The following is a 14,423-nucleotide window of genomic DNA, read 5'->3' on the forward strand; positions in this document are numbered from 1 at the left end:
GAGCGAGCCCAGGGCCCTGGCCTGGAGGTCAGGGCCTGCCATGCCGTCCCACGCCCTGCCGTCTCACCCTAGCTCACACTTCTCTCTGGGAGGGCCATCTCCTCATCCCCACTGCTCATGACTGTCTCTGTCCTCATCTTGTTATTCCAGGCAACCCATCCTTTGCCTGAAACATTTTAAAACATTGTAGAACATTCTTTGCATTCCAGAACACTCCGAGCAACCCATCCTTTGCCTGGAATGTTCTTCTTCCTTCTTTTCGGTCTGTCCAAGAAGACTTCACTACTTTGGGTTCCCACCTAGCCGTGTCTCTTCTCTGTCGTGTGTGAGCTTCTGGCTTTACATGTATGGTCTCTGACAATAGTCAAAGAGCTCCTGCACTCCCCTCGCCCACATCTTTCTAGCCCAGGGCTGGGCCATCGCTCAGTACCAAGCTGCCCCTGTATCCTGCCCCCTCTGTGCTCTCCAGCGATCTGGAGCAGGGACCAAGGCCGAGGATGCCGGTTCTGCAATCCAGCGGCCGGGTGCCGGCCACTGTCAGTTGAGAATTTGCCAAGAGTGGCAGCACAAAGACCTCCTTTGGCCCGAAGAAGCCACTGGCTGTGCCCCTTCACCCCAGAGCTCGTGCCCCAACCCCTGTGCTCGGTCAGAGAGAACCCAAGCACCGGGGGCGGGAGAGCCAAGCTATCCATGGGACTGGAAGTCACAAAGAGCCTGCCCGTTCCTGCATGGCTGGGGCCAGTGCGGCTGCGCGGGGCTCGCACGCCGGGCAGCTCAGCTCGAAGTGAAAGGACACAACAGATTGGAAAGGAGATGCCGGCCAGTGTGCCATCCTGGAACAAAACACAGTCACTCTGGGGTTAGTTGGCAAGTCCAAACACAGCAGTGGGAAGCAAGCAGAGGTCTGTCCTCCCACTCTGAGCACAGTCCTGGCTCAGCGTCCGCCCCGGAGAGGCTGCAAGGCAAAATGAGCAGCGGCATTAATCTGCTGATGGGTGAGAGAAACAGGAGCGTTACCCTGGGCTGGCCCCCTCGTCTGCTCTCCCTCACTAAGGCGCTAGAAGGTGGCCCCTGACTTCTTTGCAAGGGTATGAAGCAGACAAAGTAAAAAAAAAAAAATCAACATAATGGAAAAAAGAAAGATGCTCATGCACCATTAAGACTCATTCAGGTAGAAATAGCCGGGGCAGAGGGTAGGAGGGGAGGGGAGCAAAGGCTGAGAGAGACCGTGTTTAGGACACACCTGGTCTGTGCTCAGAAGGGCTGGCTTAGGCTCAGTGTACAAGTACCGAGACATGCAGCATGAATGAGGCTTTGGCTACAGGTCAGTTCTCCCTGACTTGGGCTGTTGGAAGAGTGGCCCCGTGGGTGCCTCGTGCTCCTCGGTGGGGGACAGTCTGGGCGATGTGCTGTCCTAGCATTAATTCACTGTCGACAGCAGCGGTGATGGTGCTGGGGGCCTGTGCTGGCCCAGTGGGAGCAGTGTGCAGCAGTCCCTTAGAGTGGAGTCTGCAGTCCTCCTAACCTCAGCGAGGGCTCGCGAGCCACTGAGAACGCAGGACCCTCAAGGGTGGGGTGGAATGTTGCCCACTGCTGGCAGAGGCCCCCCACCCCAGGGACCAGCAAAGCTGTGTGGGATGGGCTGGGGACAGTGGCTGCTCTGAGGCTGTGTGTGAGAGGGCACTGGGAGGAGGAGGGGGAGGAGAGATGGCTACTGGCTCTGTGACAGGGAGTCACGCTTCAGGAACCTGTAAGAGAGGGGAGGAGAAAAGCGACACAAAAGCGTCCTACAAAGGAACAGACCCGACCACAGCTGGAAGGAAGGCAAACCTTTGAATCAGGTCCTTGAAATACAAGCTGCAGGAAGCTAGAACATTTTGGTGGACTTCAAACTCTCTGCCTTCAACAACAATTTTCAGGTCTGTAAACGCTTTCGCTCTGCGCTGCTGGTTCAATTCCTTCAACATTTCTGCAGAACAGAGAAGACAGACAGGGCCAGGTTCCCATTAAGAGGTTTTTTTTTTTTTTTTCAATTAAAATTTTTTTTCAAGAAGTAGAGAAATAGGAAAATACTTGATACTGTTTCTTGGCAAGACTGGCTCAAACACTGACAGTCAAAAGAAGTCACAAACAATGCGTAAACAAGCAGCAACTGGGAGGGGTTACATAATCAAAGGAATAACGGCTTTCAAAAGCAAAAAAAAAAAAAAAAGTCCCAAACACAAAACAACAACAAAAGAAACCCAGAAACTAAAAACAAACCAAACCCAGACTTGAAAGACTGGGAGAAAAGTTTCCCATACCGACAATTGGAAACACAGAGAATACATCATCATAGACAACTGAAAACTGGGATTTAGCTACAGAACAAGTTCTCCAAATGCCAATGAGTGCCGATGTATCTGATACCAAGTAAAGCATGGCATTGTGATGTAAGATGGGCTGGATATGGTTCAAAGGAATAAAAACCACAAAACCTGCAAAAACAGCGTCCCTTATGTTAGATACTCACAGCCATGGCTGGGGCGAGCTTCTTGGGGAGGGGTCCCCAAGAAAGGAGGGGTGGAGTGGGGGCCTGATGAGCACCTCCTTTTCACACTTCCGGGACGGATGTGGGGGTTTGGGGGTGAGGGTGGGGAAGCAAGCCAGGGGCAAGGATAGTCTATACCTCCTCCCACTTCCTGAGTCATCCTCTCAGGACCCCCTCCCCTCACCTGGGTCTTCAGCACAGGAGAGCCTGGCTTGCAGCCCCAGGAGGTTCCAAGAAGTGGCCTTCCAGCCTGACGCACACCTACCTTTGCCTGGTGTCTTGGCCACCTGGGGCCGGCACAGAAAGCGCCCCAGGTGCTTGGGCTCCGAACGTGGGCATGTCAGAAGCTTCTCCCAGACCCACTTCAAGGCTCAGAGGAGGGAAGGAGGAGAGCCTGACAACTATCCTGCTTAGTTTATATAAACACTCTCACTTGCAAAGTTAAAGCCTTCAGAGGAGCAACACTCCCACCAGCCTTGCCCAGCCTGCCTGTCCCCCCGACCCGATCTCCTCCTGGATAGAGCCTGCCTGTAGCTTTCCTGGTTGCTGGACATCAGAGGTCCAGATTCTTGGGCTAGAATGACCTGGACTATTCAGCAGCTGAATGGGAAAGGATGGTCTGCAGAACTGAGCCCCATGCTCTAAGTCCCCCACTGGAACCTCGAGCCCCATGGGTGGGTCTTTGTAGCACCCTGGCTGGTGTTCTGGAATTACCCTCCAGTGGGCCCTGCTCCAGCCTGACCACTCATCTCTGTCCTCCTGGGCCATCGTCAACTGCCTGCCAAGATACCTGCCGAGCCCAGCTCCGCTTCTGACACTCCTGTCTGTGGCCAAGGCCCTGTGCTTCCCGAGCCTCTGTTTCTATGTCTGTAAAATGGGGATGGAGGCTCCCTCTGTTCTAGTCCCAGAACTTGGTGAAGATCAGATGCTCACAATCAGGGATGGGCAAGAGTTTGTGGGCTTTGAGGTCAGCCAGACCCTTCGAGAGGACACACTGGGAACTCATGGGGTGGGTACTGAGGTGCTCGGGCAATGCCAAATCACTGTCCCTCACCAAACCAACATCACGCTGAGCTGGGGTCACTGCAGGGCACCTACAGGAGTGTGTGTGTATTGGGGAGGGCGTTCATTTGCTGGGGACTCTAGAGGCTCCCATGGGTGTGCTCCAACCTGGGGCAAGAGAAACCAGCAGGAAGGGGGACACAGTGAGGCAGATGCAGGGGACAGACACAAGGCCTGGGGAGAGACAGAGATGTGACGGGAGGACAGGAGGGGGTCAGATCTCAAAACCCTGTGAGCCAGCTTAACGCTCTGGGCAAAAGGAAGTCAGTAGGGGTTCTGTGCAGGGGGGTGGCCAGGGTGGATTCCAACGGCCATGGCAGAGGCAGGGTGCAAGGCAAGAAAGCACCCTGTGGAGAGAGAGCTGGGCTTCAGAGCCGGGACTGGGGGAGACCCTGAACTCTCTTATTGGTGTGTGATCTTGAGAAAGTTACCCAGACTCCCCAAAGCTTCCGTGTCCCCGTCTGGTGAAGATTAATGGCACTATCCCATGGTCAGCTGTTAGCCCTGTGCTCAGCACATGCTAAACACTCAATGGTGGTAAGTTCGATGTTTTTGTTGATGGTGGTGATCACTCTGCAATCCAAGTGAGAAGTGACAAAGGCCTGAGCTGCAATGGTGACAGAAGGACCGGAAAAAAACACAAGCATTTCGGCCATGGGTACCCTGGCTCCAGTATTTTGGTCATCTGATGCGAACAGACGACTCACTGGAAAAGTTCCTGATGCTGGGAAAGATCGAGGGCAGAAGAAGGAGTCAGAGGATGAGATGGCTGGACAGCATCAGCGATGCAATGAACACGAACTTGGGCAAACTCCAGGAGATGAGGGACACGGAAGCCTGGCGTGCTGCCGTCCATGGGGGTCTCAAAGAATCGGACATGACTGGGTGCCTGAACAACCACCATGGCCATCAGTTCTGCAGGAACCATAACGGGGTTGGGGGGCATGAAGACCACTTCCCACTGCTGGGGGGACCTCAGGAAGGGAGAGGGTGATGAATTCAGCTGCGGGGATAAGGTTACGGCCGTGGGACACCTGGGGAGAGTTGGCAGTGGGGACCTGAATCACACTGCCTGCGGGGGTGGACCCGACTCAGGGAGAACCTGCAGGGTTGGGCTGGGTTAAGGCTGAACTGCTATGTTCGCATTTCACATTAGCTCCACAAAGGAGCCCCAGCTGAATTCATTCCCAAACTGTGAACCAGATGGATGATGTCACCTTTTGGAGTGAAATCCCATGGGGAGATGGGGTAGGGGGGTGTGGGGGGAGAAAGAGCTCTGGGGTGGAATTTCCGGTTCTTGTTCCAGCTTTGCCACTAATTGGCTGGTGACCCTGGGCCAGTTGCTCCAGCTTTTGGCACTCAGTTCCCCCAAGCACCATGGGCACGTGCTCTGGTGGCCCCAGTGGTCACTGCATCGAGAGATGGATACGGCCCAGACGCCTGCTGAGTTAACTGTGCTCAGGCGACGGGGAGAATGCAGGGCTAGCTGCACGGAATGCCACGCCTTCTGGGCCCAAAGCATTCTGATTGTTTTGGAAAATTTTCCTTCAAACTAAGTTCCCAGGGATGATTTCATCTGCAGCCCTGGCCCCAGCAGCGATGCCTGCTCCCCAGGCTGGATCTGGGAGGTGCTTGGAGAGCCAGGTCCTTGGAACTGTGGGCGCTTCCTACCCTCGCTTTGTGGAAATCTGGTTTTAATAGCTGGGCAAGATTACTCAGTTTCAGGAGAATTTTTCAATTTATGAAAGGGCTCACTAGGGGAGTCCTTCTCACAGCAGGGCCCCGAGTGCATTGGAAGTATTGATCAGTCAGTACGTGCTTACTGCTGCTGGCTGAGTGCCCAGCTGAAGAGCGGGCATCTGGGGACATGGTGACTGAGGATCCACGGGAGGAAGCCAGCATGGGCTCTGGGCACAAGCTGCCCCCCTGCCCACCTTGTCTTGGTAAAGGAAACCCCTTCATGTCTGAGGGGCTTGGAGGCCTGTGAGTTCCTGGAGAAACCTTCAGACCAGCCACATGGTGCCCAGCTTGGGTGGTCTGCAGGCCTCAGGGCAGAGCCTGCCACAGGGTATGTCTTCAAATTGGATTCTGAGGATGGCAAGCAGAATATGCCTCGACTTGTGAAGGAGGACAGGCCTTGACCTCAAGGTTCAGGCTGGCATCAGGAAATTGTTTCCTGGTCTTCTTGGCTTTGAGTGGGGACCCCACGCCCTTGCTTTGACCACCCAAGTGGCTCCCCTGTGCCCTCCACCTTGCCCCTCCTTGGGAAACTCCCTCAGCTCAGACCACCCAGAAGAAAGCACAGGCCCATCCGTTCACTAGGCTTCTCCCTCACTCCTCCCTTCCCCTCCCACCCAGTCCTGCCTCTTTTACCACCCAGAAATCTCTGCACTGATTCACTTCTTGTCCCATTCACATCAGCGCCCTATTGGAGCTGCCATCCTCTCTTACCTGAGCCCCTGCAACAGCCTCCAAGTCTGTCTACTCTTTTCTGACCTGTTCCCCCTCCAAGCCCCCTCCACACAGCAGCCTGACAATCAGCCTCTGCTTAAGTAAAATTTTCATGGCTTAGCCGTGGGAGCCAGACCCTCTGTGATGTCTCCCTGGCCCACACCCAGCTCCTCCCCTCTCCATGAGCCCTTCACTCCCCACCGAAGCCTCAGTGAACTCCAGGCAGGTCCCCCTCCATTCTTTACTCATCTCTTTGCCTCTCTGCTCAGGTCTTTCTTCCTCCCTGCTTCTTTGGGCTAATCATCATTTTATCTTGCAATACCAGTTAAGGCATTATTTTTGTCCCAGGCCTCATTGCCTCTTTCCCCTATTCCCTCCAGATTTCTTGGCCCTCCACTGTCCTTGGCATCCTGTGCTTACTTCTTTACAGCACAGTATGTGTTGTAATTATTTATTTACTTGGATGTCTCCTGCACAGGATTGTATCTTATCTTCAACACTTAGCACACGGCCTGACATATGTATACAGCCAGTGTGCTAGACTGCAAAAATTCTTTGCAGCCCCTTCCATCAAAGGGTAGAGTTATTTGCCCCACCCTTTGAATCTTGACTGGACTTGTGACTTGTTTCAGACCCGAAAACTTGGTTGAAAGGACACTCTGTGAGGGTGAGCCACAGCCTCAAGGGGCTTTGCTTATGTTTTTTGGGAATTCACGCCCCCACCACCATTTGATCACTCCTGGGCTACTTTTATTGGAGGATGAGAGAACATGTGCAGCAGAGGTGAGCCCTCGCAGATGAGCCATTTAGACCAGCCAGCCCCTGTCAAGATCAGCTGAGTCTGACCCAGGACACCTGAGCCCAGCCCACACAGCGCTGTGCTTATTGTGCTTAGTCGATCGGTCATGTCTGACCCTTTGCAACTCCATGGACTGTAGCCCGCCAGGCTCCTCTGTCCATGGGGATTCTCCAGGCAAGAATACTGGAGTGGGTTGTCCTGCCCTCCTCCCAGGGATCAAATCCAGGTTTCCTGAATTGCAGGTGAATTCTTTACTGTCTGAGCCACCAGGGAAGTGGTTGTTGTTTTAAGCCACTAAATCTTAGAATTATTTGTTATGCAGCAACACACCTAACTGATATGGAGGCATGAATAGATGATGAACTCAAATGCTCAGAGAACTTCCTTTGTGTCCGTTTCTCCTTTGCTGGTTCAGTTTGAAGTTCATTCTTTCCACTGTTGTTGTAAAATTACCATCTTAACCATTTTTAAGTTCAGCCGTGTTAAACACATTTTATTACTCTACATTATACGTTTACTGTTATACATTTTACTGCTGTGCAAGTTTTATCTTGCTAAACTGAAATTCTGTACCCCTTAAACAACAACTTCCTGTTCTCCTCTTTCCACATCCTTCTGTCTCTACAAACTTAGCTATTGTAGGTATCTCCTATAAATGGAATCGTGCAGTAACTGTCTTTTTGTGGCTGACTTATTTCACTTAGCACAGTGTCCTCAGAGCTCATCCATGTTGTGGCACGTGTGAAAATGTCCTTCCTTTCTATGGGAAAGAACAGAGAGTCTTCTTTTCTTCCTTTTAAATTTTTTTTTTTTTTTGACTGTGCCTCTTGGCTTGTGGGATCTTAGTTCCCTAACCAGGTATTGAATCATTGTATGAACTGACCACCTTTTGCTTATCCATCCATCTGTCAGTGGACCTCTGGGTTGCTTCTTTCTTTGAGCTGCTGTGAAAAGTACTACTGTGAGGCTAATTCTTTTTTTTTTTTTTTGGAAACCAAGCATTTATTTATTTCTAAACTTAAAAAAATAGTTAATTTAAGATACCCAGTCACAGACATCTCTAAATTCCTTGTCTCAAACTTCATTTAACTTGATTAGGGTAACCCAGCTCTATGAATCCAGCAGCCAGTGGCATCAGAGAGAAAGGAGACTGCAGACCCTGGGAAGGGTCTGCCTGGGGCTGGAGGCTTTGCTTGTTTGTGTGTGTTTTTTGTAATGGAGGGAGCTTTATTTATTTCTTTAATTTATATGTCGCACTGCACGACTTGTGGGATCTTAGTTCCCTGACCAAGGATTGAACTCAGGCCGTCAGCAGTGAGAGCTTGGAGTCCTAGCCACTGGATCACCAGGGAATTCCCTGGATGCTTTGCTTAGAGGAGAGTGAAGCCACAAACAGAACCAAGACTGGAGATGAAGTTGCAGCCAAACTTCTGCATATTTTTCACCAAACGACACAAGTTATTTGTCAGAGACGAATGGGCTCGTTCCAGCTGGACTGGAAGGGCTGTCTGAGGTGGCAATAAGGAGGAAGAGATGTCAAATATTAAAAGGCAACGAATTTCAGTGGCTTTGCAGCAGAGAAGTCCATTAACTCAGAGCCCCGAGAAAGGTTGGGCAGCCAAATAATTTTTTTCAGAGCTCAAGTAAGAACCCAGCTAGGTGATAAATACACCCAATCCCATTGGTCTTTTTGACACATATTTGATAAAGGATCTGAAACAATTATAAACTCAGAGCAGTTGTGAAATATACTGAGAAAGCCCAGCAAAGGCTGTGTCACGCACACCCAGCGGATAATTTATTCAGGAGCAGGAGCCCGACAAATGTTGACACCGTGGGGACAAATGGTGGCTTTACACAAACACAGCCTCCTGCTGCTTCTTTCACAGGCAGTCAGGGAGTGGCTGGGCTGCCAAGCGGGACACTGCTCTTTCACTTCCTCCCTCCCCCACCATCACATATACACATCTCCACCTTCTTTTACAAAGAAGAACTGGGCTCAGAATCAGTCTTGAGAGCCAGCTGGGCTCCAGCTTCCTGGTAAGATGGAATAAAACCTGTGGGCTGCACGCCCAGCCTGAGTCGGAAGGATAGGCCTTCTCCTGGGGAGTCACACCATCTTAGCCCCACCATCCCGAGGGCAACCCCTCCCAGGAAATGGGGTTCTCTAGAGAAGGCTTCCTGCCTGACTCACTGTTTTAGCCAGGTTGTCTGGTTGTCCAAATGGAAATTCCTGCCATTTACCTGAAAGGGAACAAAAGCCCTAAGAGCAGTCACCACCTCCCAGCAGCCTGCCTTTTCCAAGTTGTCCAACCCTGGGTGACAGATCTATTTCTCAAGCAGTGACAAAGGCACCCAAGGTCCTTTCTGTCCCTACAGCCCCTGCCCCAAGGCTGCACGCCAGTGGGTGTTGATTAAGCCTTTACTGGGCAGAATGAAGGTTACCTTCCTGTTGGAACATCCTCATGGCCTCTAAGAAGATGTAAAAATCATCAAAACTTTTCCCCTTAAAATTTCCGGAAGCCCTCCTAAAGCTGACAGGGACATCCCCTTCTCTTCCTCTGTCTCTCAGATTTGAGGACTGACCAGAGGCAGCTGCCAGCCTGGCTGTGGGGGAAGCATGACTGGGAGACTTAGGTCAAGCCACAGAATCTCCAGTGCCCTGTGACCTTGAGGAAGGGCTCTTTCCTCATCTAGAGACCCACCTAGGCAAGGAATGCCTGATCCCTCATTGCTAAACTCCTCCCAGTGACTCCCAGAGCCTTCTAGGACCTGTTCTTAATCTCTGTTTATAGCATCACTCTCTTTTATTTATGTTCCCCACACCCCTCAGCTCTCTCTTTGAATTCATGCCCACTATGTCCTGTTCCTTCATTTTGGTTGTTTCTTTCTGCCCCTTTGGCCAAGTGTCCCCCAACACTTGTTTTCTTAAGGTCTCATCCACCCCTTAAGCCTCAGCTTAACTTCCTTTCCTTAAGAATTCTAACCCAGTTCTCTGATAACAGAGCTCTCCAGGAGACTTTATTGGTGACTCAATTGCAGTAGAGATTCCTGGCTGCCTAATTCCAGAGGATTGTCTGCCTGTCTGTCTCCTTTCTAGGGTGTGATCTCCCAGAGTGCTTGTTTCTCTGCAGCCCCTATACCCCTTGAACATTTGACACCACGTTTTGCACAAAAAGTTCCTTTCTGATTGGAATTCAGGGCGTGTTATAGACCAGATGCAGACATGTTCTGGGTGGTAAGAATAGCTTCCCCAAAACATGATCCAAAAGAACCATTTGAAATGTCACACTTCTGTGGAATCAAAGGGAAAGAATGTGACAACCAAGCCCCTTCTAACTTCAGGATACATGAGCGTTAATAATAATGGTGATGACCCCACAGTTTGTATGGCATCTCTGGCTGCACAAGCGTGACTGCACTCACTAGCTCCTCCTCAGGGAAGGGTTTGTTTTTTTCTGTCCAGCTCCTATGGCTTTGAAGAGCCTTAAAGGCCCTTCTGGGAAACACTGGACTAGCCTACCAGCTCTGTTGAGCACAGGTGCAGCCTGGAATCCTCAGAACAGGAGCTTTCACACACAGTGGCCAGAGAGAGGAGTCCCCTCTCAACATTCCAGGGTCCCATCTGCCCACATGTAGGCCAATAACTTCACTAACTGCTCTGGCCTGAGACCTGGGGGTAAGAGTCAAAGGGAATGGCATTTTGTTTGGGGAGGGATGAAGGAAGGCGGGGTGGGGAGCAGAGTGTTAGAATCCCAGCACCAGCTTGAGGAGACTTGCCAGAAGGCCGCAAAAGTGGGGGCAGAGCTTTGGCTGAGCAGGGAAGGCCACTGGGCAAACCCTGAGGCTGCATTTGGAGGAAGGTGCCTGGTTAGGTCGACACTGGCAGCTGTTAGTTCTTCTTGTCCTGCTAAAGAAGGTTCTACCTGGCTCCTTCCCCTGCTTCAAGGAAGCCAAGGGGGCGATGGGAATACTCTGAGCAGGAGAGGATGAAAAGGTCATGGAAGGAGGGAGGAGTCAGAGAGACCTTGGATGGAGGCCAGGGCTTAGGAGAGTTGGGTGAGAAATGAGGTCAAGAGCAGAGTGCAGAGAGCTCGGCCGGGAGCTGGAGCAGGGACGGCCGATGTGCAGTGAATTAAGATCCATGTGAGTCAAGTCAGGATGCTGAAAGTGGGGTTCCCAAGGGCCTGGTGGGAGCCCAAGGCAGATGATCTGAGAGCAGCCAGGGGTCAGGGGTTTTGGAGGGAAGGTGGCCCCCTCAAGTAGCTAGAACTTGGTTAGAATTCCCTTAGGGATGTGGGCACTGGGAGGAGCCTTGGTCCTTGGGACTAGGGGAGGACAAGACTGGGTCTGGCAGCAGGGACACAGTTGAAACAGATGTCTGGGGCTGGGGCTGGGGAACACTGTCCTCTCTCTGTACTCTTATAGTTCTCTGTGTCCCTGTGAACTGGGTTCTGCCTATGGTGTATTTAGAGACAGCTTCTTTTCCATCAGAGAGTAGATTCCTGGAAGGTGGGGGTGGGTCTCGGCTACAGAAACTAGAGTCAAGAGGCCAGGACAGATAGGGACCAAGTGAACGAACCAAGTTCAGCACCTTGGAGAGCTCCAAGTGCCCCGGGGTGCAGGCAGTAGTGGGCAGGGCTTTAGAGAGGTTAGGGGCACCCTGGAGCAGGAGACTGGGTCCACAGTTGAATGAGGCTGAGACATGGATGTCCCTTTTGGAGGCAGACTCTGGGAACTTCAGATACCTTGTGTCTGTTTGGCTTACTTATTTATCTATTAAACAGGTGTTTGTCTCCTGTGGGCTGGTCACTTGGTGGGGTCCCCAGAACATATGTGAATGCACATGTTTGCAGATCTGGGGAGCTCACTGTAACAGGGGACACACTAAATAACTGTAATGCTGGGTGAGAAGGCTTAGAGGGGCAAGCACTGGGCAGGGGACACATAGGAGGGGGCTGACTCTGCTCCATGGAGAGCAGAAAGGCTTCCATGGGGCCAGTGATGGTGAAGGAGCTGACCAGGTGGGCTGCAGGGGCAAGGTGTGAACCACAGGGATATGTATGTGTGTGTTTAAGTGTGTTAAGTATGAGGGCATGAATGTATGGTGTGTGTGAGCATATGATGTGTGTATGAGCATGCCTGTATGTGTACAAGCATACGTGTGTGTGTGAATGTGTATGTTTGAGTATGCAGTGTGAGAAGAAGGCAGGCCTGTACCAGGCTGTGAAAGAAATAAAGCCTCCCCAGGTCTTTATCCCAGAGAAGTCTGGATGCCATGGTGGGTTTTACGAGAGGGAATGAGAGCATCAGCCTTGTCTCTTACACTTAAAAAGGCTGCTCAGACTCAACCAGGAGGGGTCTTGCCCCTCACCTTTGGGCCCACCTACTTCACAATGTGCCCGCCCCTGTCACCCCTGGCCTTTTGCCCACCAGCAGCCTTTCCCTTCTTCCTGACAGCCACTCTGCTCTTCCAACACTTTCTGATGCCCTTCCCCCAAATTTCCCCAGGCACATAGTCAACTGGCCAAAGCACATTGGTCAGGTACCTTCAAGGTGCAGGGTACTAGGCTGAGGGCCAGGCTCAGGGGTGGGAGCTGCAGTAGCTGAGCGGGTGAGGCAGTAGCTGAGCCAGACTATCCCTGTCTTGGGGGAGAGTGCGACTCAGTGGGGACACAAGGCACCCATGGTGAGGAGCTGGAGAAGAGCTCCATACATACACACTCAGCCGTGGTGCTGAAGGCTGACTGAGGAGGGAGAGCTGGGCGGCCCCAGGACGACCAGACAGAGCAGGGCATGGTGGGTGATCGCTGGCTATGTCATTGTGGAGAACCAAAGGCACACGAGGAGGGGTATTACTCTTAACATGCTAGCTCACAGTCTAACACACATTTACAGAGAACCTATTATGTGCCAGACCCTGGACTATGAAGATGAAACCAGTTTCCATTGCCAAGGATAGGGGTGGGAGACGTTGCAGTGGACATATGTCAGTTTGGTTGCTTGGCATCGGAGCCCCCTTTCTACTGGGGAAAGCCCCACCCTGGGTGGGGAACTGGACCTTGTCCCCGTGGGAGTGGAGTGGAGGTGGGTGCCTGGCAGCAGGCATGTCACCATGAGTCCTGGGCTCGGCCGGTCTGAGGCTCGTGCCCTGGACTTGGCGGTTCCAAAGAGGAGTGTAGGGCCTGCCAGCCATGACTATAGTGGTGGTGACTGTTTGGGCTGGTGGGTCAGGGGCACTTGAGCACCGGGGGTAGGCGAGATGGTGCCAGTGCAGAGTTCCAAGCAGAGTGGCGGGATGACTGCTCAGCCTTGAATGAATCCCTGCTCTGCTGAACTCCATCAGAGCTGCAGTCTGTGGCTGGTGTCCCAAGACCCCAGGTGGGACAGACATGAATGCATCTGTGTTACACTGTGTGGTGAATGCTCCTTCCGCTGAGCTCCCCGGGGTGTGTGGGGAGCATGGGGTACCAGCGGGGAGGGGATCTGTCTGTGCAGGGGCCTGGAGCCCTGTATTAGTGCATGGCAGGGGCAGCTGGCAGTCAAGTAGGGCTGGAGCAGGGGTTGGGGACAGGCAGGATGGAGGCTGGAGCGCAGTGCAGCCACAGTTCCCATGACAGGCTTGATAAATTGTGCTTAGAACCTGTAGACTGTGGGCCTGGGAGGGAAATTTCAAAAAGTGACCCCAGTCACCTGGGGCACAGAGGGTTGAGATGGAAGGGGACAAATGACTGGAGACCCTTCCCCGAGGCGTGCTGCTGTGGGTGAGTGGAGGGTGAGGCCCGGCCTAGAGCCTGGAGGACGGTGGAGAGGCCCTGAGGTCTGCAGGGGAAGCAGAATCACAGGACTTGGAGAGTCCATGGCGGGCTGGGGCCCAGGAGAGGGTTTCTGAGTACAGGCCCTGCCTTTGGTGCTCTATGGTCCCCTACCTCCGGGCGAGGCCTGGGACATGACATTCAGACACCAGGGGCTGGCTGCTGCTTCTGTTCCTTCTGCATCGTTAGACCAACCCCTCAAACAGTGGGTCCCCGGGCCTTGCCTCTGGGGCTCCAAGGACAGAGACCCTCTTCTGAGGAGAAGCCACCAGCCTGTGCTCTCTTCTGGGCTCTGTTACCATTTTACAGCTTCCTGATTTACCATTCATTATTTTAGGGGCAAGATGTCAGCTTTCTGAATACCTGTGAGAACCTAGAGCGGGGCCATGCCAGAGAATTTGAATAAAAAGATGTCAATACTGAACATGCCCCCAAATAGATATGAACTCAGAGCTCAACTAAGGCACCCGGGGAGCTGATGGCAGCAGCCACCACACCCTCCAACACAGCTCAGCCTCCAGCAAAGAAGATGCGACTCCAGGTGCCAGATCTGAAAAATGCACTACCATGCACACCAGATTTCCTCAACTGGGGCAAAAGTGAGGAGTGCTCTCGACCCAGTGGGCAGCCCAGGGCAAGGGGGCCTACAAGGAGCCCTGCTTCCCTCCTTCACTGCCCTGGACTCTCAGAAGGGCCTTGCCTCTTCACCTTGACCGGCCACCATGACTGGCCACCTTCGGCCCCATCCTCTTTCACCCAGAGACCC

The 14,423-nt window shown here is 52.6% G+C and overlaps 1 protein-coding gene across 2 annotated transcripts in view; it reads right to left on the reverse strand.

The window, feature by feature from the left end:
• Positions 1 to 14,423, reverse strand: part of KLHL29 (kelch like family member 29) — a 332,145-nt gene that overhangs the window by 25,134 nt on the left and 292,588 nt on the right. For both annotated transcript variants that reach the window (XM_018055589.1, XM_018055588.1), the window contains one exon: positions 1,831 to 1,969. In XM_018055589.1, the coding sequence (XP_017911078.1) occupies positions 1,831 to 1,969 (139 nt within the window). The remainder of the gene's footprint in view (positions 1 to 1,830; positions 1,970 to 14,423) is intronic.

The sequence above is a fragment of the Capra hircus genome, chromosome 11 (assembly GCF_001704415.2).
Source record: "Capra hircus breed San Clemente chromosome 11, ASM170441v1, whole genome shotgun sequence".
Classification (NCBI taxonomy): domain Eukaryota; kingdom Metazoa; phylum Chordata; class Mammalia; order Artiodactyla; family Bovidae; genus Capra; species Capra hircus.